Source organism: Cherax quadricarinatus, chromosome 84 (genome assembly GCF_038502225.1).
Source record: "Cherax quadricarinatus isolate ZL_2023a chromosome 84, ASM3850222v1, whole genome shotgun sequence".
NCBI lineage: Eukaryota > Metazoa > Arthropoda > Malacostraca > Decapoda > Parastacidae > Cherax > Cherax quadricarinatus.
Genome location: NC_091375.1, coordinates 7875117 through 7902452, shown reverse-complemented (window position 1 = coordinate 7902452; position 27336 = coordinate 7875117). Strand labels below are relative to the sequence as shown.

Genomic DNA, 27336 nt, shown 5'->3' with positions numbered 1-27336 from the left:
AGCTTCTAACAAGACACTCCCCCCCCGGGGAGTCGCCGCAAGAGATGATGATGATGTTACCCTCCAGCTGGAGGGCCCAAGAAAGAAGATGAACGACACCCACAGCCGGGTCACCATATGGAGAAGTACCGGCGAACCTCTAATGAATGAATGAAGCTTCTAACTGGCAAAGCCTTTGGGAATATGGATATTAAACGAGGTATATCATGAAAACAATCAACTCTTACCAGTAGTAAACACCTTCGAAGAGTTTTTCTATTCTCTGAGCCCAGCCATGGGCCAGAATATTTTAACATCTACCTAACGTTAATCAGTAGGCCTACCAGTAATTCTCAAATAGTTGCTTATTTTGCGTTAAAACCTGACTATACCTCCCTCTCTCCTACTATAAATTGTGTTACAACCACGTATGATGTATCAAGTTGGAAAAAATTTATCTAATGTTGTATCTGCACATAAACCTTCCAACTGCTGCTGCTCTTATATCATCAAACCCTATTCTTAATTTATTCCAAACCACATTTACAACTGCCATTTAGAAAGTTCAATCCTTGTTCTAGTCTTTTACAATAAATTTTATAAATAAGTACTGTATGTTAAATTATTAAAACTACTGGTATTTCCTATTTGCCAATGCATACAGATATCAACTTTCTGATACTTTGTATAACTATGGGGTTTACCTAATTTATGTATCTAAATTGCAAACTGATGCAATGATCAAAATTTTATGAGCCTCACAGTAAATACTCTTGTACAATCACATTTTCCCTAAATTCATAGCAATTAATTATTTTATTGCTGTGCATTTAATGTAAACAAGATACATTACTGTGTATCTTAAACAACACTACTTACATTATACCACTCTCTAATCTACCCTTACCTCACCTATAGTATTTGTGCCTGAGGATCTACTACACTAAATCACTTAAAACCCTTAGTAACCCAACAAAAAGCTGCTATAAAAACTATCACCCATTCTAATGCCAGACAACACACTCCCCCACTCTTCATTCCAGTGCCAGACAACACACTCCCCCACTCTTCATTCCAGTGCCAGACAACACACTCCCCCACTCTTCATTCCAGTGCCAGACAACACACTCCCCCACTCTTCATTCCAGTGCCAGACAACACACTCCCCCACTCTTCATTCCAGTGCCAGACAACACACTCCCCCACTCTTCATTCCAGTGCCAGACAACACACTCCCCCACTCTTCATTCCAGTGCCAGACAACACACTCCCCCACTCTTCATTCCAGTGCCAGACAACACACTCCCCCACTCTTCATTCCAGTGCCAGACAACACACTCCCCCACTCTTCATTCCAGTGCCAGACAACACACTCCCCCACTCTTCATTCCAGTGCCAGACAACACACTCCCCCACTCTTCATTCCAGTGCCAGACAACACACTCCCCCACTCTTCATTCCAGTGCCAGACAACACTCTTCATTCCAGTGCCAGACAACACACTCCCCCACTCTTCATTCCAGTGCCAGACAACACACTCCCCAACTGTTCAAAAGCTTGAACTTACTAAATATATATAATATGCACTCATAGTATACAGAAATTTATATTCCAATATAAACCCTTCTCTGAAACTTCTCCTTGATAGCTGCAACAGAACACACAGGCATGACACAAAACCCTCCGTGTCCAACAACCTGCGCAAAAATTCCATGTGCACAAAAACCCCGAAGATCTGGAATTCGTTGCCTGAAGCATCAAAAGGTTTCCCTAGCTGCCAATAAATTCAAGTCTATTGTTAAAAGCACCTCATCTCCCTAACGTAATTAAAATGGCAAAACGCTGTCAAACAAAACCAACTCGTCCAACTCTGTCACTTCTTCCAGTCTTCCTTCATCTCCCCAAAAAAATAATACATCTTGTCCCATTATATTCTCTATTCAATCACTTCACTAAACTGAAGATCACTGAATCAGTTTGAAATAATAAGTGATACAGGTCCGGCATCACTGGGACCTGTAGTGTGCCGAATTACAGAGTGGTTAGGTTAGAATACATTTAATTAACCTATCAATAGATAGCAGTTTGGAGGGATATGTTGTGTATCTTTATATGTATATGCTTCTAAACTGTTGTGTTCTGAGCACCTCTGCAAAAACAGTGATTATGTGTGAGTGAGGTGAAAGTGTTGAATGATGATGAAAGTATTTTCTTTTTGGGTCACCCTGCCTCGGTGGGAGATGGCCGACTTGTTGAAGAAAAAAAAAAATCAATAGAGACTCTTTCTGCTTCATTGTCATCACTGCTTTCTCCTCCACTAGCTTGTTGCTGTGGATTTACAACCATCTGCACAATTTCTGAGTCAGTATAATGATGAAATTTGAAATTAGTGCCAGATTACTGATGGAGCCAGATAAGTGATTGCTGGATTAGTGATTTGTGACTTGTACTTTTAAAATTGTACCATTTGTTCATTAACTACCTTTCTTATTGTACATATGACTGTAGTTATTTGCATAAGAAATCCTACTTGACAATTTATGTCTAAATCTCAAGTAATATTTAAGCATTAGGATTAATTTGCCTGAAATACACTGCATATTAGTGGCTTTCTTTTGTGCTTAATAATGTTTTATTACATCTAAACTACATCATTTGTACCGTATAAAAAAATATAAATTGTGTTGTAATGTGTTTCACCTTAGAATTCTCACACATGCTGTAATTACTATTACTACCAACAGTACCTAGCCATTTCCCAATAAATGAATCATTTCTTAAATAGCTGAAGAAATTCGTACAACAATCACAATGGTTCAAGGTTATAAGAAATAGGGTGTAATGTAATGTGACTCAGACTTACTTAAGGAAAACTAGAAAACAATGACATTCCAAGCATTAATCTCTCTTGCGATGCTTTACAATGTTTTCTTATTTACGTGTGAGAAAGCATTAATACCCAGAGAACAGCAAGATATAATTTAATAAGCTGATAAGAATAAACATAAAAAGGCTAAGAAATATGCTGGCAGCTTAAACCAAGTGATCCATAATGTAACAATTAAGGCAACAAGGCAATAAAAACAAAACTGGTTGGGACATACCGAAGAGGGCATTCAGAAATTATTAGCGTTATGATATTTAAAAGTGTTAAACCCAGGTGGATCATACAGCACTAGAGTGGTGCATGTGTAAACTAGGGTGTTAAGATGACATCATGTATAATAATGGAGGTCCCAACATGATATGTGGCACCTTGAGAAGAGATAAATCACACTGACAACGGTATTGCTAGAGATGGAGGAGAAAAAAAAAGAAAAGACATGCAGGCTAGGTATACAAATGAGATCAGCAACCTAAAGGACAGTAAAAGAATGACCCAAACTCTGAACACAAGATAAAAGTTACAAGGGTGAATCGTTTCTAAGGGATATTGCACAAGGAGAGGAAAGAATGGGAAGGGAAGTGGCTCTGCTACTAAAACCATTAAGAACTAGACAGACAATGAAACATCTAAGAAATGACAATCTAACCACACAGCTCAAGTGTATTCATATCATCAAGAACTCACCAGGCTACAACTTGGTGGCAAAAATACCCTCAACAAGAATCAGTGATGCAATATACACACTAAGGTCCAAGCCTTTTCAATATTCTGCCTTCAAGTTATCAATACACTCTAAACTCTTCAAGAAAAAACTTGAAAAGTTGCTCTAGGCAGATTCTGATCAGCAGGGCTGTGGCACTTAACTGCTTGCTGCGAGGTCTGACTATCAGCCAGGAAGCCTGGTCCATAAAAAGTCCACCGGGGCAATGATCGTCAGAACAATTAACAGGTAAATATGGATTTAGAAAAGGGAACAAGCAGGAAAGAAAAGGATGGACAAATTGCATACTCCCAGACTAAAAGCTTTTGAATAAAAAAAAAAGTAACACATTTTCCTGTATAAATTACTAAGTAGGTTGGTAGACAGCAACCACCCAGGGAGGTACTACCGTCCTGCCAAGCGAGTGTAAAATGAAAGCCTGTAATTGTTTTACATGATGGTAGGATTGCTGGTGTCTTTTGTCTGTCTCATAAATATGCAAGATTACGGGTACGTCTTGCTACTTCTACTTACACTTAGGCCACACTACACATACGTGTACACGTTTATTTATACACACTCATCTGAATTTTCTTTGATTTTATCTTAATAGTTCTTGGTCTTATTACTTTTCCTTTTATATCCATGGGGAAGTGGAATAAGAATCTTTCCTCCGTAAGCCATGCGTGTTGTAAAAGTCAACTAAAATGCCTGGAACAATGGGATAGTAACCCCTTTTCCTGTAAAGATTACTAAAAAGAATAAGAAGAAGAAAACTGTCAAAGTGGGAAGTCTGAATGTGCGTGGATGTTGTGCAAATGATAAGAAAGAGATGATTGTGGATGTTATGAATGAGAAGAAACTGGATGTCCTAGCTTTAAGTGAAACAAAGCTGAAGGGGGTGGGAGAGTTTCAATGGAGAGGAATAAATGGGATTAGGTCAGGGGTTTCAAATAGAGTTAGAGCTAAAGAAGGAGTAGCAATAATGTTGAAAGATAAGCTATGGCAGGAAAAGAGGGACTACAAATGCATAAATTCAAGGATTATGTGGAGTAAAATAAAGATTGGATGTGAAAAGTGGGTTATAGTAAGCGTGTATGCACCTGGAGAAGAGAGAAGTGTACAGGAGAGAGAGAGATTCTGGGAAATGTTGAGTGAATGCGTGGGGAGTTTTGAATCAAGTGTGAGAGTAATGGTGGTTGGGGATTTCAATGCTAAAGTGGGTAAAAATGTTATGGAGGGAGTAGTAGGTAAATTTGGGGTGCCAGGGGTAAATGTAAATGGGGAGCCTTTAATTGAGCTATGTGTAGAAAGAAATTTGGTAATAAGTAATACATATTTTATGAAAAAGAGGATAAATAAATATACAAGGTATGATGTAGCACGTAATGAAAGTAGTTTGTAAGATTATGTATTGGTGGATAAAAGGTTGATGGGTAGGCTCCAGGATGTACATGTTTATAGAGGGGCAACTGATATATCAGATCATTATTTAGTTGTAGCTACAGTTAGAGTAAGAGGTAGATGGGAAAAGAGGAAGGTGGCAACAACAAGTAAGAGGGAGGTGAAAGTGTATAAACTAAGGGAGGAGGAAGTTCGGGTGAGATATAAGCGACTATTGGCAGAAAGGTGGGCTAGTGCAAAGATGAGTAGTGGGGGGGTTGAAGAGCGTTGGAATAGTTTTAAAAATGCAGTATTAGAGTGTGGGGCAGAAGTTTGTGGTTATAGGAGGGTGGGGGCAGGAGGAAAGAGGAGTGATTAGTGGAATGATGAAGTAAAGGGTGTGATAAAAGAGAAAAAGGTAGCTTACGAGAGGTTTTTACAAAGCAGAAGTGTTATAAGAAGAGCAGAGTATATGGAGAGTAAAAGAAAGGTGAAGAGAGTGGTGAGAGAGTGCAAAAGGAGAGCAGATGAAAGAGTGGGAGAGGCACTGTCAAGAAACTTTAATGAAAATAAGAAAAAATTTTGGAGTGAGTTAAACAAGTTAAGAAAGCCTAGGGAAAGTATGGATTTGTCCGTTAAAAACAGAGTAGGGGAGTTAGTAGATGGGGAGAGGGAGGTATTAGGTAGATGGCGAGAATATTTTGAGGAACTTTTAAATGTTGAGGAAGAAAGGGAGGTGGTAATTTCATGCACTGGCCAGGGAGGTATACCATCTTTTAGGAGTGAAGAAGAGCAGAATGTAAGTGTGGTGGAGGTACGTGAGGCATTACGTAGAATGAAAGGGGGTAAAGCAGCTGGAACTGATGGGATCATGACAGAAATGTTAAAAGCAGGGGGGGATATAGTGTTGGAGTGGTTGGTACTTTTGTTTAATAAATGTATGAAAGAGGGGAAGGTACCTAGGGATTGGCGGAGAGCATGTATAGTCCCTTTATATAAAGGGAAAGGGGACAAAAGAGATTGTAAAAATTATAGAGGAATAAGTTTACTGAGTATACCAGGAAAAGTATACGGTAGGGTTATAATTGAAAGAATTAGAGGTAAGACAGAATGTAGAATTGCGGATGAGCAAGGAGGCTTCAGAGTGGGTAGGGGATGTGTAGATCAAGTGTTTACATTGAAGCATATATGTGAACAGTATTTAGATAAAGGTAGGGAAGTTTTTATTGCATTTATGGATTTAGAAAAGGCATATGATAGAGTGGATAGAGGAGCAATGTGGCAGATGTTGCAAGTTTATGGAATAGGTGGTAAGTTACTAAATGCTGTAAAGAGCTTTTATGAGGATAGTGAGGCTCAGGTTAGGGTGTGTAGAAGAGAGGGAGACTACTTCCCGGTAAAAGTAGGTCTTAGACAGGGATGTGTAATGTCACCATGGTTGTTTAATATATTTATAGATGGGGTTGTAAAAGAAGTAAATGCTAGGGTGTTCGGGAGAGGGGTAAGATTAAATTATGGGGAATCAAATTCAAAATGGGAATTGACACAGTTACTTTTTGCTGATGATACTGTGCTTATGGGAGATTCTAAAGAAAAACTGCGAAGGTTAGTGGATGAGTTTGAGAATGTGTGTAAAGGTAGAAAGTTGAAAGTGAACATAGAAAAGAGTAAGGTGATGAGGGTATCAAATGATTTAGATAAAGAAAAATTGGATATCAAATTGGGGAGGAGTATGGAAGAAGTGAATGTTTTCAGATACTTGGGAGTTGACGTGTCGGCGGATGGATTTATGAAGGATGAGGTTAATCATAAAATTGATGAGGGAAAAAAGGTGAGTGGTGCGTTGAGGTATATGTGGAGTCAAAAAATGTTATCTATGGAGGCAAAGAAGGGAATGTATGAAAGTATAGTAGTACCAACACTCTTATATGGATGTGAAGCTTGGGTGGTAAATGCAGCAGTGAGGAGACGGTTGGAGGCAGTGGAGATGTCCTGTCTAAGGGCAATGTGTGGTGTAAATATTATGCAGAAAATTCGGAGTGTGGAAATTAGGAGAAGGTGTGGAGTTAATAAAAGCATTAGTCAGAGGGCAGAAGAGGGGTTGTTGAGGTGGTTTGGTCATTTAGAGAGAATGGATCAAAGTAGAATGACATGGAAAGCATATAAATCTATAAGGGAAGGAAAGAGGGGTAGGGGTCGTCCTCGAAAGGGTTGGAAAGAGGGGGTAAAGGAGGTTTTGTGGGCGAGGGGCTTGGACTTCCAGCAAGCGTGCATGAGCGTGTTAGATAGGAGTGAATGGAGACGAATGATACTTGGGACCTGACGATCTGTTGGAGTGTGAGCAGGGTAATATTTAGTGAAGGGATTCAGGGAAACCGGTTATTTTCATATAGTCGGACTTGAGTCCTGGAAATGGGAAGTACAATGCCTGCACTTTAAAGGAGTGGTTTGGGATATTGGCAGTTTGGAGGGATATGTTGTGTATCTTTATACGTATATGCTTCTAAACTGTTGTATTCTGGGCACCTCTGCAAAAGCAGTGATAATGTGTGAGTGTGGTGAAAGTGTTGAATGATGATGAAAGTATTATCTTTTTGGGGATTTTCTTTCTTTTTTGGGTCACCCTGCCTCGGTGGGAGACGACCGACTTGTTGGAAAAAAAAAAAAAAAAAAAACAACCAAGGTAGTAGGTTGGTAAACAGCAACTGCCCAGGGAGGTACTACCATCCTGCCAAGTGACTGTACAACGAAAACCTGCAATTGTTTTACATGATGGTAGGATTGCTGATGTCCTTTTTTTCTGTCTCGTAAACATGCAAGATTTCAGGTATGTCTTGCTACTTCTACTTGCACTTAGGTCACACTACACATACATGCACAAGCATATATATACACACACCCCTCTGGGTATTCTATTTTCTTTCTAGTTCTTGTTCTTGTTTATTTCCTCTTATCTCCATGGGGAAGTGGAATAGAATTCTTCCTCCGTAAGCCATGCGTGTTGTAAGAGGCAACTAAAATGCCGGGAGCAAGGGGCTAGTAACCCCTTCTCCCGTATAAATTACTAAATTTAAAAGAGAAACTTTTGTTTTTCTTTTTGGGCCACCCTGCCTTGGTGGGATATGGCCGGTGTGTTGAAAGAAAGAAAAACACTTTATAGTTTCTTCTTTTTTGGGTAACCCTGCCTCAGTGGGAGACAGCCTACGTGTTAACAAAAAATGTAGTGGTCCAGTTTCCTCTCGAAAAATTCTATCCTGCTCCGGCAGTGCCACTGCCGGACCTAACCTAGCCAATCAGAAAGTTCAATATATGCATTTAGACATGCATGTACTAGAGTTGAGATGAACAATACATATAAGGAAAGAGAGCTACCTATGTCTTGTTAATGAAAGAATGCAAAACAAATGGTAATATGATCATATACAAAATACTCTTGGGAAAAGACAAATGGCACACTATACTATAGAAAAAATAAAAACAAGGGAAATAGAAAGTAAACTTAACACCCAACAGTCTCTATCGGGAAACATTTCGGTATAAGGACAGGATTATAAATAAAAAAAAGCAGGATAAGTTGGAGAATGACACTCCATACAGAGGTTCAAACAAAAATACAACAGCTCTAGGGTGTACATTTTGTCAAATTTTCCATTTTGCACAAACATTTGATTAACTCAACACTGACCTGACCATTGAAATTAATAAAATATTGTACAATATATTTTTTTTTTTTTTGGGGGGGGGGGGGGCAGAACATGTTAATGTACTGCACAGTAGTGTAACAAAACTACAGAATATTCATACATCTGAGAATACTGCAATTACATTAAGCAGTGTGTACTATCTGTGCATGTATTAAGCTGAATGGCCAGTAAATCAAGTTAGCATTACAAAAAGATTAAGAAAACTTGGTACCTTTTCTCCTACTAAAGATTTTTGTCTTGGGTAGCAAGTCAATACACCGACTGATGATTTGTCACATTTTTGTGACTTCCAGTTGTTAAACACTTCTGATCAGAGCTGCGTTTTTTGCCACTCGACCAAAATGCTGGCGAGTGATGAGCCACAGATTCGAACTTCCCACACCACATTTCAAATCAAAAGTGTGTGAATTGGTGGCAATAAAATAACAGTATGTATGGTCTTACTGTTACTAAGGAAGCCTAAAAAAGTACTGCAACATTACTCGGTATATACTTTGATGCGAGTGAAAAACCACTCCATTGATAAACTCTCAAATAAGCTTGAGCAAATGACATAATTGGTATAAAATACCGACACGATGGAAAAAGAGACAAGTGCAGTACAATGTGCTGCTTAATTGACTGTTTAACCCACAGAGTGGGCAAAACATACTCAATAAAGGATTGCATTTGTGTCAATTTTCCCAGGCAATTTAAGTGTGAAAATTATGAGCTACACTAACAGATAATTTATTAAGAACTGACTAGGAATTTAATGATGTGAAGAAGTGACACTTTTCACTTCATGTTTCAATGAAACTACTCAGGAATATGTAAGGGCAGCTGGCAAACCCTCCTTTTCAAAAACAGTTTTTAAGGTAAGATGAATATTATTCTAACAGCTAACTTTTTTTCCCCTCTTATATGTGTGCTTTCTTGTCTACATTACAATACTTCCTTAACTCATTTTTATCACCAGATAAAATTTGATGAAATCTTGTTTAATCCTTATTAGATATCAGCATAGTACTGTATGTAGAGACTACAATGCACATGAAAATCAATGAGAAGAACTCTTCAGCAATTTTATCAAGAGTTACTTTTGTCTTTTCAATACTTTATGCCCACTCCAAACAGATGAGAAGTATTTTCACCTACTCCACTCAAGAAAGAAAAGCTCTTGCAAGAAAACATCAAAGATGTATTCTTATTATTTCTGTACAGTCCACAGAGTCTATAAAACAAAGTGATAATTCTCATAACCCAACTGCAAGGAAAATCAAGGTCTTGCATTTTAGAAAAATTCTGAATGAGAGAACTGAATTTATAAGTAAAAAAAAAAAATCTTTACATAGTTGATGTAACTGTGTTGTTTTGATACTAAACATCAATAGATATGATTCTTCCACCCAACAAAAAATAAATATAAAAATTACCAATCCCCCAAAAGAGTAGATAAAAATCTACATTTCCCGACCAACTTCTAACAAATACATATGAACTTCTACACATTCAATAAATAACCATATGCAAGAATTAAATGAACCAAAGAAAATTTAAAAAAGAATCATATGTAAATATTAATGCCACTGTAGATATATTTAAGGAAAGAGAGCACTGTCCTCCAATGTACTCTTACAAAGCTTCACTCATTGTTCACAAAGGATTTACTAACATTCTAAAGAACAAATTTAACCCTTTCAGGGTCCAGAGACCAAATTTCAAAGGGTGCACCAGTGTCCAAGAATTTTCAAAAAATAATTTTGTTATTTTTTCTTATGAAATGGCAGAGAATCTTTTTCTGAAGGTAATAAAACAAAATGCACGAAATTTGATGGAAAATTGACAAAATTATGCTCTCGCGAATTTTGATGTGTCAGCGATATTTACGCATCCGCGAATTTACCGACGTTGACTCCCATTTTAGGCCAATTACAATATTCCAGTCAACCAAATTCTTAGCTATTTCACTAGTATTACTTCTATTCTATCAATTGAGCACAAGAAATTGCCAAGTCAACTATTTCAACTACAAAATAAAGTGATCGGGAATTGGTAATTTAGCCAATTTAACACAAAGTTCAAAATATTCCAATTTCAAAATAGGATCCAGAATAAACAATATAGGTATTCCTGGAACTAAACTAACATTTCCTCTGTTCATTAGTTATGTTTTGAGGCTTTACAAATGAATTCCACTTGGATTTTTTTATTCACATAATGAATTTTTATTCACACCAAAAAATAGAAGATTTACTGTTATGCAATACTGTAATAATTGTATAAATAATATCACCACATTTGTGAATGTATATTAGACCCACCAGCTGGCGTGTATTAGATGTGTGAGGTCGTTTGTTTACTCTTGAACATCGGCAAAAATTTAACATTTCCGCTACTTTGAGCTCAGTTTCAGGCCATTTCCAGTGTTAAAACCAATCAAAATCATCTCTATTTCTGTAATATGTCTTCCATTCTACCCAATGAGACCAAGAAATCGGAAATACAACTATAAAAAACACTGCAAAGTCGCTGTTTTAACTGAAAAACACGGTCTCAGTTTTTTTCTCTCTCATTATACACAGTGTGTTGCAGGATTTGTTTTATGTGGTGCACACATACCACATATATATATTCTCTCATATCTAGGCCCAAATTTACCGCTCACAGTTTATCAGAGTGAGCTGAGCTCATGGCGTAGATCTACGGTTTGGACCCTGAACGTAAAGCCGTAGATCTACGGGACAGACCCAGAAAGGGTTAAAAAATCTGGTGAGTAATTTAATAATGGTTCAAGAGACCAAATTTTATGATGTAAACAGTTCATAGGCTTAAGGCACCTGCTTTCTTTTTTTATGACATTTTATCCACATATTTAAAAGCAGCAACAAATTTTTTAATAGTAAATTCATTGTACTTCCAAGGTAGCAAAACTTTCTTTTTTGTAAGACTGTTGTTTAGTAAAGGTTATAGTTATACAGAAATACAGCTTCTTCCAAAATCCATGTGCAGCTGGTGGCTCAAACTTAAAAATTAAATCAACCAAATAATTTCTCTGAAAATGACCTAAATTGCTTTCCTACAACTCAACTGGCTCATCTTTAAGAAAATGAACATTAATGGTTTGGAGCCATATTTAAGGCAATTGGATTTTGTTTTTTTTTACAGCACTGTATATAAGACTGAACCTTCCAGTTTTATTAACCCCTTGACTGTCGCAACCCAAAATCCTGAGGCGTCTCCTGGTGTCGCAAAATTAAAAAAAAAAAAAAAAAATCTTTTCTTATGAAATTATAGAGAATCTTTTCCTGACTGTAATGACACCAAAAGAACGAAATTTGATGGAAAACTGACGGAATTATGCTCTCACGAAGTTAGCGACCTCGGTGATATTTATGAATCGGCGATTTCGTCCACTTTGAGCCCTATATTCGGCTAGTTCCATTGTTCCAGTCAACCTAACTCATAGCTATTTCTTTAGAACTCCATTTTTTCTATTGATTGAGTACAAGAAACTGCCCATTTACTGATTTCAACTACCCAATAACGTGGTCAGAAATTTGCAATTTCGCCAATTTCATGAAAATTAAAAAATATGACAATTTCAAAATAAGGTCCAGAATGAACAATGCAGACATTCCTGTCTCTAAAATAACATTTTCTTTGTTCATCAGTCATGTCTCCAGGCCCCTCTGATTTTACTCTTGGTTTCTATTTTGAATTTTTATTCAAACAAGAAATAGAAGATTTACTGTTATGCAGATTACTGCAATATTGTAATAATTGTATAAATAATGTCAACCTATTCATGACTGCATATTAGAATGGCTACTTGGACATTTATTGTAAAATGACATCATTTGTTTACTTTTGAACATGGGCAAAAAATCAAACATTTCCCCTACTTTGAGCTCCATTTCAAGGTTCTTTTCATAGTAAAACCAATCAAAATCACCCCTATTTCTATAATATGTTCTCCATTTTATCAAATGAGACCAAGAAAACGAGAATACAACCATAAATACTATACGAAAATAGACCACGAAGTCGGCATTTTAATTAAAAAAAATATGGTCAGAGTTTTTTTTATTCTCATTATGCACTGCATGCTGCAGGATTTTTTTTATATGGTGCACACTGACCACACAGACCCATTCTCTCACATGTGGGCCTACCAGCTTTCTCCTGCTTGATTTGAAGCCACTAGAATTTATGAGTACGCCAAAAACGTTGGCTCGTAAGATATATATATACGACCAAAACAGTCTAAGGGTTAACTGAATCATAATTTCTTATTAGGTATTACTAAGTACCTCCATCATCCTGCCAAGATAGGATGACTCAGAGAAGCAAACACATTCACCATAATTCATTCAATCACTGCATTTTCAGAAGTGTACTGACATCACAATTCATATTACCCTCTTAATCCTTAAACGGTCCAAACGTATATATACGTTCACGCGCGTAGCGCCCCAAACATATATATACGTTTTCTTTGTCATTCATTCACAACATTGCCACAATAAGCCTGAGTCACCTAGACATGAGAGAATGGGTGTGTGCACTCAGTGTGTTCCATATTAAAATAATTGGGGATGCCTGGGTACCATATGCTCTTTTTTCCTTTTAAAAGAAAAGATTTCTTTTTTCCTCAAAAAATTTGGGGCGCTACGCGAGTGAACGTATATACAGTGGACCCCCGCATAACGATCACCTCCGAATGCGACCAATTATGTAAGCGTATTTATGTAAGTGCGTTTGTAAGTGTATGTTTGGGGATCTGAAATGGACTAATCTACTTCACAATATTCCTTATGGGAACAAATTCGGTCAGTACTGGCACCTGAACATACTTCTGGAGTGAAAAAATATCGTTAACCGGGGGTCCACTGTATACGTTTGGACCGTTTAAGGGTTAACTGCAACATCCCCACCCTTCCTTCAGAGTGTAAGCAATAACCTTTCCAACTCCAACATTTAAGTCTGGCTAACCAGTTTCCTTACATCAATTCTTAAAAGTTACCTTGCCTAAACTCTAACAGCACATTCATTAAACCATTTGTCTTCACTGACTCCTATCTAGCACAGTCACAAAAGCCTGCTGGATGTTCAAGCCCCTAAAACTCTAAACCTCTTTCACCCCCCCCCTTCCATCCAACCACTCCTGGGACAGACCCTATCTGTCCTACCTTTCACTCTACATTTATACATCCTCTGTCATCCTATCCCACCCCAAACATCAACAACTACCCCTCAGGCTTCAGAATTATACCCTTGTGACCCTACATTGCCATTTAATTTCTACACTCAGAATACTCTACATGATGTTCACACCACATGTTGCTCTCAAACATATCTTGATAGCCTCAAGCCACCTCCTGACTGCAGTTACATGGTTTAGTAAAACTGTGACCAGTTTCTGGAGTTTCTACCCTTTCAACTCAGTCTGGGGCTAGAGTATAATTTGTGACATAACTTAAGTATACTTCTTCTGAATGGCTACAATCTTTAACCCTTACATTGTCCAGGCCCCTAATTTGAGAATTGCTCTCACTGTCCAAAAAAAAAAAAAAAAAAAGAAATGATAGAGAATCTTTTTCCAAAGGTAATGAAACCAAAAGTATGAAATCTGATGGAAAATTGACAAAATTCCTAGCTATTTTGCTAGTATGTCTTCCATTTTATCAACTGAGCACAAGAAACTGCCAAATCAAATACCCAATAAAGTGATCAGAAATTGGCAATTTGGCCAATTTCACATATTTCAAAATATTCAAATTTCAAAATTGGGTCCAGAATAAACAATGCAGGCATTCCAGGCACTAAAATAACATTTCCTCTGTTTATTAGTTACGTGCTCAGGTTTTACACAATTTCATTTAGAATTTTTTTTTTTTTTTTTTTCAACAAGTCGGCCGTCTCCCACCGAGGCAGGGTGACCCAAAAAAAAGAAAGAAAATCCCCAAAAAGAAAATACTTTCATCATCATTCAACACTTTCACCACACTCGCACATTATCACTGTTTTTGCAGAGGTGCTCAGAATACAACAGTCTAGAAGCATACACATATAAAGATACACAACATATCCCTCCAAACTGCCAATATCCCAAACCCCTCCTTTAAAGTGCAGGCATTGGAAATGGGAAGTACAATGCCTGCACTTTAAAGGAGGGGTTTGGGATATTGGCAGTTTGGAGGGATATGTTGTGTATCTTTATATGTGTATGCTTCTAGACTGTTGTATTCTGAGCACCTCTGCAAAAACAGTGATAATGTGCGAGTGTGGTGAAAGTGTTGAATGATGATGAAAGTATTTTCTTTTTGGGGATTTTCTTTCTTTTTTTTTGGGTCACCCTGCCTCGGTGGGAGACGGCCGACTTGTTGAGAAAAAAAAAAAAAAAAAAAAAAATAGAAGATTTATGGTTATGCAATATTGTAATACAGCGATATCTCTCACATCCAAACTACATGGGCTGAGACCGGTTCAGAAACACGGAGTTTCCGGATACGTGAGGGGGAAAAAATGCACATCCGTACCATATCAGCATTGTAGGTATAAAAAACAAGTCCAACGTCATCTGGCAGTGGGACCAGACACTCTGGGCTCGAATAACAGCCTCCCGGATTTCTGCAGCTATTTTAATTTGGGTGCCATGAACCATCATACCATTACCACGTTGTTGTAAGTACCACTTCATCACGCACTGATCGAGTTCCAAGATCTGTGGCTTTGCCATCACTTTTCTTTTGGTACTTTTTCCAATTTTTGAAGCGGCAGAAAACATCCAAATGGCTGTTCGGACGGTTCAATAATAATTTTAACATTTTGCCCTTTCCCAGGGCCTGTTCGGATATTGGAGATGTTCTGATAATGGTAGGCCGGATATGCAAAGTATCACTGTAATTGTATAAATAATATCACCACATTCATGAACAATTACTAGACTCACCCACTGGATGTGTATTGGACGAGTGGCCTGATTTGTTTGCTCTTGAATATCAGCAAAAATCAAACATTTATGCTACTTGGAGCTCAATTTCAAGCTATTTTCAGTCCTGAAACTAATCACAATCTGTAATATATCTTCCATTCTATCAATTGACACCTAAAAACCATGTGAAAATAAACAGCAAGTCGCCATTTTAAACCAAAACAAGGTCACAGTTTTTTCTTCATTATGCACTGCATGCTGCAGGATTTTTTTATATGGTGTACACTTACTGCATAGACCCATTCCCTCATATCTAGGCCCAAATTGTTGTAAAATTGTTGGATTCTGAGCAATAACTGAAAACTGTCTCTTTTGATCAACTTCAAGCTGAATGTTGGTTACCTCAGAGAAAGATTTATTGATTTTCAGCTGTGTATAGTTGCCAATCTGGCAGTTTATCAAAGAAAATTACTAAAACAAACATTACTGATTGTGATCAGTGACTGCCTTCTAAGTGGGTGGGTCCCGTAGTTCTAATGCTTTGCAGCCCAGGGTCGGTGCAAAAATTCTAGCAGCTTCAAATTTAGCAGGAGAAAGCTGGTAGGCCTACACCAGAGAATGGGTCTGCGTGGTCCGTGTGTGAGGTGTACAAAAAATCAAGGCATCCACATTGCATTGTGGGAACACCATCTCAGTACGCTTTGTTCACCATGCCTTGTGGTAAGAAAAATCTCACTCCCACTTGGGAATCTCCTCTTCCCAAGTGATAGATCTTACATGGATGGAGGTGGAAGTGAAGATGAATTTTATGGTTTTGAGACATTTGTGACAGAAAGCAACATTCAGGATGATGTAAATACTGCTGAAAACCTTCAACCATCTACCACTGGGGCTGGTCTGTCTCATCCATGCTCAGTTGTACCATGGCCTAAATGTAAGCTCATATTTTCCTGTGGCCAGGACTTTGATGTGAGTAGTGGTGATGATAGTGACACTGACTGTGATTTCTTAACTCTCGATGACTATTCGAGTAGACAGTGGAGAGGAATATTCACCAGTGAAGCATCAATTCATTCGACGCTACACACACAGACTGGTAGTGCCCTATGCTACTGCAAGGGGACGGGGTACATCCCATGGTCCTACACCAGGAATAGACAGTGAAAGTGACGATAATGTGGCCACAATTGGGATGGTGGTGGAGGTGCCACGTGGGATCCGGGACCCATGCTGACTCAGGACATCCACAATCTCGACCAGATATCCAGTACCCACCAGCCAATTGCAACAGGGTGCCAATTTTGTTCCCAATCCTCATCAAGTTGATGAAACTCAATATGGAATCCGGCCATCTTGTACCTTGGGAACAATGCCAGTGAAATGCAATGTTTTGAGCTATTTTTTGAGCAACCCCTGATGGAAATTTTGTCGGGAAAGTAATACAGTGGACCCTCGATCAACTATATTAATCCGTTCCAGATAGCTTGCCATTAGCCGAATTTATCGTTAGCCGAATTAATTTTCCCCATTGGAAATAATGGAAATCCAATTAATCCGTTCCAGACACCCAAAAGTATAAAAAAAAAAAAAGAATTTTGTATGAAATATACATTTTCCTACATAGAAAAAAAAGGATGCATGCACAATAAATAATGTACTGTACTAAATGAAGAATAAATGACACTTACCTATATTGAAGATGTAGTGATGAGTGGCATACAATCGTAGTGGCATACACAGTGTGTATGCCACTACGATTCTTAAATCTCTCCAACCAACCTTTGCTGGCCTTAAATTCACTCACATCACCACTAGTTGCAGGCATTTTTAATTAAATTGTCATGCAACTCCCTTGGCTTTTCACATATGATGGATTGAGAGATACTATCTCCTGATATCTGTTTTTTGTTTATCAACAACAACAACAACAGTCTCTCAACATCGAGTACTTGCAATCTGTTTCGAAAACATACCTGCACCTTTCGCAACAACAGCTTCCTTGATTGCCTTTCTGTTGGCCAAGATAGTAGCGATGGTTGACTGGGGTCTGTTATACAACCTGGCCAGCTCAGAGACAAGCACTCCACTTTCATACTTATTATCTCCTTCATTTAAATTGTAATTCTCACCCTTTTTACCACAGGGTTGGCACTAGAAGCTTTCTTGGGGCCCATGGTGGCTTATTTAGCAGTTACAAGCACTAAAAACACTGGAATAATACAAAATGTACCGAATGTATGCCTGGAAGCGACAGCACTGGCTTGTAAACACTGGCACACTAACTGAGGCAGGGCAGCTAAGGCGTGCTCAGGCCAGACGGGACATGTGAACGCGTTTGGGACGAATGATGTTAGTCGAGTTTTTCATCGTTGGTTGGACCAAAATTTTTACGCTCAAACGCTTCGTTAGTCAAATTATAGGTTAGACAATGCCTTTGTTGGTCGGGGGTCCACTGTACATACTTTAATTATACTATGGAAAATACACTGTTTCACCACAATCACAACTACACCAATAGAAGGAGACCAGTGTCTGAGATGTATATGTTTTTGCAACAATAATGGTCATGCCACATGTGTATATAGCATAATATCAAGTCATACTAGTCAATAGACTGCTTAATTCAGTCCCAGCCTTCAGTGACATGATGCCAGAGAACCAATTTACCCTACCATTATGTATGCTACACTTCTCAGACAAAACAAGGCCTGAAAAAAACTACAGGTTATATAAGATTAGGAATGTGTTTATATATCTGAAACAATAGTTTAGTATGTATTTTTATCCCTTCAGGAAGCTTTTTATTGATGAGTCTGATTTTGTTCAAAGGTAGATTGTTGTTCAAGCAGTATATATCAAGCAAGAGGAAACACTTCGGTATCAAGTCGTTTGTATTTTGTGATTGTGAAAATGGTCTGGTATTAGACATAACTTTGTACACTGGAATTAAGACACTGAAAGATACCAAGAAGTTACTGGGTATCTCGGGTGATGTGGTTAGAACAATGATGGAACCATATCTTGGTAACGGCATACATTATACACTGATAACTGGTACACAAGCTCATTACTCAGTGACTTCTTGCGAGTGAACATAACAAATGTGAATGGCAAAGTGCGAGCAAATTGTAAGCATATGCCCAGGTTCAATGCAGGCACTTGTAGTAGTGAGGTGCAGGAGTTTGATGCCAATGACATCATGGCATTACAGTGGCATGACAAATGAGATGTCATATTGTTGACATCAATTCACCAAAATGTCATTGGCTACACCCTCAATATGCATTTAGTGGACCAATGTAACATGCAAATTTGGTCTGCTGATTGTGTTTGCAAGAGTTACAACTGGTACATGAAACTCTTTTTCTATCTTGTGGATATTTCCACAGTCAATGCTTATAATATGTACAAGATGAGAACTAGAAACAGACCACTATGTGATGAATTTTGCTTGTCTGTCATCAGATAAATAATAATATTCAAGTAATAGGTAACAACGCCTGCAATACAAAACTGCCTAGGAACTGACCATCAAATACCCTATCGTTCGAGGCATGGTGATTACTACCTTATACCACTGCTTCCTACTAAGAAGAAATGGGCCCAGAAAAGAAGTTTTGTCTATGAACATACAACAAAATCCCCACAAAGACACTCATTTTAAGTGTGAGAGAAGCGTAAAACACCTCTGTGCATGACACCATGCTTCAGAGTTTCACAAACTGCAGCAGTTCTAGAAACATGTCCAGTGACTGAATATGTGTATATACAGTAGACCGTTATTTAGCACGATTTGGGTATAGCACAATTGAAGAATTGCGGCACAATTTTATGTAACACGTCATATGATGAGTTTAACAGGTTCAGTTTGTGGCAAGGAAAAAAAAACTCCCTTTTCCTCAAGCGGCCGCCTTGTTGTGGTTCAGCTGGGGAGACCTCCCGCTGTCCCCAGCCACCCCCCGACATCACCCCACCATCAAAGCATTCGTACTTCATACAAGCTACAATCACAAGTTACAAGCTTGTGATTGTGAATTGTGTTTCGATCTTTTAATTGCTATATCTGGTATCTGCCAAGGAATCATGACACCCAGTAAGCATATCAATGTTGCTCAAAGTGGCAAGAAAAGGTGTAAACATTTAAGTCTTAGAATTAACGAAGAAAACAAAGGTATTAGACATCCTGTGGCCATAATGAAGTGTTACTTTGTATACATATAAAAGAGGTAAACATAAATTTGTGAGACTAACTTACTGATTGAATGACTTACTGATTTATTGAATGACTTGACGGACTTACTGAATGACTTGACTGACTTACTGAATGACTTGACTGACTTACTGAACGACTTGACTGACTTACTGAACGACTTAACTGACTTACTGAACGACTTGACTGACTTACTGAATGACTTGACTGACTTACCTTTGAAGAGTTTCGAGAGTTTATCTACTCTCTGAGCCCAGCCATGGGCCAGGCTGAATCACTTGACTGACTTACTGAATCACTTGATTGAATGACTTAAAGTTAAACACTCCAGTACAACCATCAACTTCAATACCAGAACCTCTACCATCCACCTCAGCCCAGTAGGGCCACAACATAACTCTCCACTCTACACAATCATCCACAAACACCAGCACCCACAATTTAAGGTAAGAAATACTATTATTTCTGTTACATTTGTAGTCTTAAGCAGTAAAAACAACATAATACATCATAACAATGAACTACAATTACATTTTCACTTTTTATTTTTGTAAGATGTGGAGGCCTAAAAAAAAAAGTTGTTTGGCTTTTTTGGGGCTCTCAGGAACGTAACCCAATTTTTCCCATAAGTTCTTCAGTTCATCTAACATGGTGTTTTCAGGAACGTAACTACCGTGTTAAATGACGGTCTAATGTATATGATAGAATATTAGTAATACGGAACATTTTTACTTGTGTAAACAGGTTCTGTTAACAATATAATGATGACAATATTAGTGTGGTTATGGTATTGCATACAATGAGTAATATATACAATGTGCATTATATTGGTCTTACAGGCCACAAAAGTTCCTCGAAAAAATAGGCAAAGAAAAAATACAAAGAAGTTAATATACATAATACAGTGTGCATGGCAGTAAATCATATTACCGCCAGCTGTTCACCTGTCAACCTCACGCCTCTGTACCTTGGTAAGTACTAATGGGATTTTTTTTTTTTTTTTTTGCTTTATTACACCTAGAAAAATATACTGAATAATTATGTAAGTTTTTTTTTTTTAAATTCTTCGACCCCAAGAGCAAGCTTGAGAGCACGGGTTTCAACTCTGTAAGTGTTAGTGGACCCACCATTAAATAATTTTAGATTTAATTGACAAATCTGTGGTCAGACAGCATTCAGAAATAATGGACAGTCTTAGACTTATCTGTTATATTTACTTACAATTCACTGGGTAAATTAATTTACGATATAATAAATTTTCTCCAGTAATAATAATTGTCTGTTACTGTTACAATCACAAAGTATTCTTATAATTCAGATATAATGGACAATGAGCTCATACAGTCACCCCCTCCAAGTATTAGTCTAATAAATTGAGAGTTCATTTTATTTCTTACTGCTAGATTGTAGAGCTGGCCACATATAGGTAATCCCCCCTTGCTTTGCAGTTTTTGTCAGTGTTAATTCACATATGTGATGATCGTATTTCCACCAGTAATTTGCTATAGGATGTATAAATTCAGAAGACAATGGACAACTGCCCAGACAAAGTTGAATTATGCAATAATGGAGAAAACATTATCAGGCTGTGCAGCAATCAAAACAAATCTAATTTTAGTTGATAATGACTATCAAATGGATAATGGTAATAACATTCACTCTCAAATATTTTGCCTGGAAACTGATTTAGGTAAGTTAATCATATTTTTTCCAAGTTATTGGCCAAACTAAGCCCAGTTCAAATATTTTTAATCATATAAAATATGGGAGAATTATAAAAATTTAAATGCAGGGAGGACTAGTATAGGGAACTCTCACTGTATTAATACATGCCAATAATAATAGAAAAAACAATCTTACCTCTCCAACATCATAGATCCATATCTTCCCCATGTCATCTCCCACTGTGATCTGCTGACCAGAATTTGTCCAAGACACTCTATTCAAGGCTGGACTACCTTCAACAACTGTACTAGCAGTGGGCACCTATAACAAGAGAAAAAATACTAATAAATCTCCTCTTTTGGGAGCAAGGGACTAGTAACACCTCCAGCGTAAATTACTAAATGTAAAAAAAAAAAAAATTCCGTTTTTCTTTTTAGATCACCCTGCCTTGGTGAGAGACGGCTGGTAGATTAAAAATAAACCTGCACTCTACCATAATGTTAATTGCCTTCAAATTTTTAGATAAGCTCATAATGGTGTGCATAGTGGAACACAAATTTTGGTTCAATTATGACTGGAGGTGTTCTGAGCTTTGAGTCCATCCAATGGAACCTAACATGAAAATCTGACATTTCTGAGGGAAAATTTCTGACAAAATAGTACAAATAAAATTTAAAAATAGTACTCACTATTTTTCAAACCCTTTAACTGCAACTTGCATAAAATTACACAGCATTTTTGTGCCTTTAAAAATTGGGGCTTGTTGCCTTAGCTCAACTGTTTAGGTTTCCTACCACCTTGTATCACATACGAAAAAAAAGTTGGGCTGCGTAGGTCCACACAGTGCATTGTGGGCAACATTGCTCCACCACATGTAAATGAAGTGTGTGATATGCCACTCTGCATCTCATTTATTTCCATAAGATTTCCTTGATAATATCTTGAGGATAAACAGATGTTAGGGATACATTAGACAGCTTTAACCCAGGATAACCAAAGAAAGTGAAATAATGTGACTTATTTCCCTGAATATCACACTTTGGAACAATTGTATTGTCATATAATTTCCTTGCATGTGCTGTTAGAAGATGAAAGCAATCGAAAGAAATCAGAAAAAATCATCTAATTTATATTGCATATCCCATGTAAGGATGTGACTCTCCCCATGTTTCAAGTACTCAAACATCTTCAAACACTACACAAGGAAACAAGTGTACACAATATTGCACATTAATTCTTTTTCAAACTCAAACTAACTTTTTGTTTTGCAAAATTTTGCCACACACATAGGAAAAAAAATGTTGGGGCCTTCCACAGTTAAAGGGTTAACCTCTTCGAAAGAATGTGTGCTGCACATCAATCATATCAGGTAAAACATGGGCATTAAAAAACTGATTTTTTTAAAATAATTCGTTAGTGTGTTTTTGGATTAAATCACCGACTTTGCGTGGTGTATTTTCGTGTGTTTTTTACGATTATATTTGCAGTTTCTTGGTCTTATTTTACAAAATGGAAGATATATTACAGAAACAGAGGTGATTTTGATTGGCTTTAGTACTGAAAATAGATTGAAACCGAGCTCAAAGTAGTGGAAATGTTTGATTCTTGCCGATGTTAAAAAGTAAACAAATCACATCACGTGCCCAATACACATCAGCTGGTGGGTCTAATGTGCATTCATGAATGTACTGACATTACTTATACAATTATTACTGTATTGCATAACAGTAAATCTTCTATTTTTTTGGTGTGAATAAAAATTCTTTGTGAATAAAAAAATCAAAATGGAATTCATGAGTACAGACTGGAAACATAACTAATAAACAGAGGAAGTATTATTTTAGTGCCAGGAAGGCCTGTACCATTTATTCTGTACCCTGTTGGTAGACAGCAACCACCCAGGGAAGTACTACCGTCCTGCCAGATGACTGTGAAACAGAAACCTGTAACTGTTTTGCATGATGGTAGGATTGCTGGTGTCTTTTTCTATCTCATAAACATGCTAGATAACAGGGATATCTTGCTACTCCAACTTACACTTTGGTCACACTTCAGAGACATGCACATGCATATATATATACATACATCTAGGTTTTTCTCCTTTTTCTACATAGCTCTTGTTCTTCTTTATTTCTTCTATTGTCCATGGGGAAGTGGAAAAGAATCTTTCCTCCGTAAGCCATGTGTGTCGTATGAGGCGACTAAAATGCCGGGAGCAATGGGCTAGTAACCCCTTCTCCTGTAGACATTTACTAAAAAAGAGAAGAAGAAAAACTTTATAAAACTGGGATGCTTGAATGTGCGTGGATGTAGTGCAGATGACAAGAAACAGATGATTGCTGATGTTATGAATGAAAAGAAGTTGGATGTCCTGGCCCTAAGCGAAACAAAGCTGAAGGGGGTAGGGGAGTTTCGGTGGGGGGAAATAAATGGGATTAAATCTGGAGTATCTGAGAGAGTTAGAGCAAAGGAAGGGGTAGCAGTAATGTTGAATGATCAGTTATGGAAGGAGAAAAGAGAATATGAATGTGTAAATGCAAGAATTATGTGGATTAAAGTAAAGGTTGGATGCAAGAAGTGGGTCATAATAAGCATGTATGCACCAGGAGAAAAGAGGAATGCAGAGGAGAGAGAGAGATTTTGGGAGATGTTAAGTGAATGTATAGGAGCCTTTGAACCAAGTGAGAGAGTAATTGTGGTAGGGGACCTGAATGCTAAAGTAGGAGAAACTTTTAGAGAGGGTGTGGTAGGTAAGTTTGGGATGCCAGGTGTAAATGATAATGGGAGCCCTTTGATTGAACTTTGTATAGAAAGGGGTTTAGTTATAGGTAATACATATTTTAAGAAAAAGAGGATAAATAAGTATACAAGATATGATGTAGGGAGAAATGACAGTAGTTTGTTGGATTATGTATTGGTAGATAAAAGACTGTTGAGTAGACTTCAGGATGTACATGTTTATAGAGGGGCCACAGATATATCAGATCACTTTCTAGTTGTAGCTACACTGAGAGTAAAAGGTAGATGGGATACAAGGAGAATAGAAGCGTCAGGGAAGAGAGAGGTGAAGGTTTATAAACTAAAAGAGGAGGCAGTTAGGGAAAGATATAAGCAGCTATTGGAGGATACATGGGCTAATGAGAGCATAGGCAATGGGGTCGAAGAGGTATGGGGTAGGTTTAAAAATGTAGTGTTGGAGTGTTCAGCAGAAGTTTGTGGTTACAGGAAAGTGGGTGCGGGAGGGTAGAGGAGCGATTGGTGGAATGATGATGTAAAGAGAGTAGTAAGGGAGAAAAAGTTAGCATATGAGAAGTTTTTACAAAGTAGAAGTGCTGCAAGGAGGGAAGAGTATATGGAGAAAAAGAGAGATGTTAAGAGAGTGGTGAAGCAATGTAAAAAGAGAGCAAATGAGAGAGTGGGTGAGATGTTATCAACAAATTTTGTTGAAAATAAGAAAAAGTTTTGGAGTGACATTAAAAAGTTAAGGAAGCCTAGAGAACAAATGGATTTGTCAGTTAAAAATAGGAGAGGAGAGTTATTAAATGGAGAGTTAGAGGTATTGGGAAGATGGAGAGAATATTTTGAGGAATTGTTAAATGTTGATGAAGATAGGGAAGCTGTGATTTCGTGTATAGGGCAAGGAGGAATAACATCTTGTAGGAGTGAGGAAGAGCCAGTTGTGAGTGTGGGGGAAGTTCGTGAGGCAGTAGGTAAAATGAAAGGGGGTAAGGCAGCCGGGATTGATGGGATAAAGATAGAAATGTTAAAAGCAGGTGGGGATATAGTTTTGGAGTGGTTGGTGCAATTATTTAATAAATGTATGGAAGAGGGTAAGGTACCTAGGGATTGGCAGAGTGCATGCATAGTTCCTTTGTATAAAGGCAAAGGGGACAAAAGAGAGTGCAAAAATTATAGGGGGATAAGTCTGTTGAGTATACCTGGTAAAGTGTATGGTAGAGTTATTGAAAGAATTAAAAGTAAGACTGAGAATAGGATAGCAGATGAACAAGGAGGCTTTAGGAAAGGTAGGGGGTGTGTGGACCAGGTGTTTACAGTGAAACATATAAGTGAACAGTATTTAGATAAGGCTAAAGAGGTCTTTGTGGCATTTATGGATTTGGAAAAGGCGTATGACAGGGTGGATAGGGGGACAATGTGGCAGATGTTGCAGGTGTATGGTGTAGGAGGTAGGTTACTGAAAGCAGTGAAGAGTTTTTACGAGGATAGTGAGGCTCAAGTTAGAGTACGTAGGAAAGAGGGAAATTATTTCCCAGTAAAAGTAGGCCTTAGACAGGGATGTGTGATGTCACCGTGGTTGTTTAATATATTTATAGATGGGGTTGTAAGAGAAGTAAATGCAAGGGTCTTGACAAGAGGCGTGGAGTTAAAAGATAAGGAATCACACATAAAGTGGGAGTTGTCACAGTTGCTCTTTGCTGATGGCACTGTGCTCTTGGGAGATTCTGAAGAGAAGTTGCAGAGATTGGTGGATGAATTTGGTAGGGTGTGCAAAAGAAGAAAATTAAAAGTGAATACAGGAAAGAGTAAGGTTATGAGGATAACAAAAATATTAGGTGATGAAAGATTGGATATCAGATTGGAGGGAGAGAGTATGGAGGAGGTGAATGTATTCAGATATTTGGGAGTGGACGTGTCAGCGGATGGGTCTATGAAGGTTTAGGTGAATCATAGAATTGATGAGGGGAAAAGGGTGAGTGGTGCACTTAGGAGTCTGTGGAGACAAAGAACTTTGTCCTTGGAGGCAAAGAGGGGAATGTATGAGAGTATAGTTTTACCAACACTCTTATATGGGTGTGAAGCATGGGTGATGAATGTTGCAGCGAGGAGAAGGCTGGAGGCAGTGGAGATGTCATGTCTGAGGGCAATGTGTGGTGTGAATATAATGCAGAGAATTCGTAGTTTGGAAGTTAGAAGGAGGTGCGGGATTACCAAAACTGTTGTCCAGAGGGCTGAGGAAGGGTTGTTGAGGTGGTTCGGACATGTAGAGAGAATGGAGCGAAACAGAATGACTTCAAGAGTGTATCAGTCTGTAGTGGAGGGAAGGCGGGGTAGGGGTCAGCCTAGGAAAGGTTGGAGGGAGGGGGTAAAGGAGGTTTTGTGTGCGAGGGGCTTGGACTTCCAGCAGGCGTGCGTGAGCGTGTTTGATAGGAGTGAATGGAGACGAATGGTTTTTAATACTTGACGTGCTGTTGGAGTGTGAGCAAAGTAACATTTTGAAGGGGTTCAGGGAAACCGGCAGGCCGGACTTGAGTCCTGGAGATGGGAAGTACAGTGCCTGCACTCTGAAGGAGGGGTGTTAATGTTGCAGTTTAAAAACTGTAGTGTAAAGCACGCTTCTGGCAAGACAGTGATGGAGTGAATGATGGTGAAAGTTTTTTTTTTTTGGGCCACCCTGCCTTGGTGGGAATTGGCCAGTGTGATAATAAAAAAAAAGTATAATTTGGAAATTTGAATATTTTTAACTTTTTGTGAAATTGGCCAAATTACCAATTTCCAATCACTTTATTAGGTAGTTGAAATAATTGATTGGACGATTTCTTGTGCTCAAAATATAAAATGGAACACACACTAGCAAAATAGCTAAGAATCTGGTCTAATGGAACAATGTAATTGGCCAAAAATAGGACTCAAAGTGGGTAAAATTGCCGATGCGTAAACATCATTGTAAACATCTTGTTAGTGTGACTTGGTACATCGTCCAAGTCGGACCGAAACGTCGTCGTAAGCTTCTCTCTTTTATGTGCGGGTTATTTGTGTATCATTGGCAGCAAAATTCACGAGAGCATAATTTCATCAGTTTTTTATCAAATTTTGCACTTTTTGTTTTATTATCTTCAGAAAAAGATTCTCTACCATTTCACAAAAAAAAAA

At 38.0% G+C, this 27336-nt stretch overlaps 1 protein-coding gene across 26 annotated transcripts in view; it reads right to left on the bottom strand.

Annotated features, from left to right (window-relative positions):
• sw (short wing) overlaps positions 1–27336 on the bottom strand; it is a 187712-nt gene that overhangs the window by 2946 nt on the left and 157430 nt on the right. For 25 of the 26 annotated variants that reach the window (XM_070103002.1, XM_070103013.1, XM_070103009.1 and 22 more), the window contains one exon: positions 21640–21765. In XM_070103002.1, the coding sequence (XP_069959103.1) occupies positions 21640–21765 (126 nt within the window). Of the gene's footprint in view, positions 1–8864; positions 9026–21639; positions 21766–27336 lie in introns of all 26 variants that reach the window. The other variant, XM_070102998.1, reaches the window with a different exon arrangement.